This window comes from Fukomys damarensis, unplaced genomic scaffold (genome assembly GCF_012274545.1).
Source record: "Fukomys damarensis isolate Sample0158 unplaced genomic scaffold, DMR_v1.0_HiC HiC_scaffold_13, whole genome shotgun sequence".
Lineage (NCBI taxonomy): Eukaryota > Metazoa > Chordata > Mammalia > Rodentia > Bathyergidae > Fukomys > Fukomys damarensis.
In genome coordinates this window covers 29,849,721-29,850,215 of record NW_022900925.1, presented here as the reverse complement: position 1 = coordinate 29,850,215, position 495 = coordinate 29,849,721, and the positions used below count along the sequence as shown (strand labels likewise).

The 495-nt window shown below is 47.7% G+C and overlaps 1 protein-coding gene across 1 annotated transcript in view; it reads left to right on the top strand.

The window, feature by feature from the left end:
- The first annotated feature begins 6 nt into the window (after window positions 1–6).
- Window positions 7–495, top strand: part of Hlf (HLF transcription factor, PAR bZIP family member) — a 54,964-nt gene continuing 54,475 nt past the window's right edge. The window contains exon 1 of the mRNA XM_033762970.1: window positions 7–491. Within this exon, the coding sequence (XP_033618861.1) occupies window positions 397–491 (95 nt within the window). The 5' untranslated portion in view covers window positions 7–396. The remainder of the gene's footprint in view (window positions 492–495) is intronic.

Below are 495 nucleotides of genomic sequence, written 5' to 3'. Positions count from 1 at the left end.
CGCGAGGGGCCGGGCCGCGCGGCGCTTCTGCCCTTCCGCAGCCTACATTGGCTTTCCTTTTTTCTTTTGCTCTCTCTTTTTTTTATTTTTTTATTTGCGATTTTGAACATTTTGCAGAACCAGGGGTTGGAGGCAGGTGAGAGCATCCTGGCGCGCTCTTCTGGGACGGTGTGCACCGCGAACCCGAAAGTTGTTTTCGCTTTTTAACATTTTTTATGCAGATGTATTTATAAAGATAAAAGTAAAAAAAAAAAAATTTTTTTTTTCCTACCCCTGTCTGCACCGCTTGGAAAGCGAGTACTTTTGGCAAAGGACGGACGAAGAGCTCTGCAACATTTCTGGGACCGATTAGCTTTCTTTAAAAAAAACACCAAAAAACAAACTGAGTGCATCGCGATGGAGAAAATGTCCCGACAGCTCCCCCTGAACCCCACCTTTATCCCGCCTCCCTACGGCGTGCTCAGGTCTCTGCTGGAGAACCCGCCGAAGCTCTCC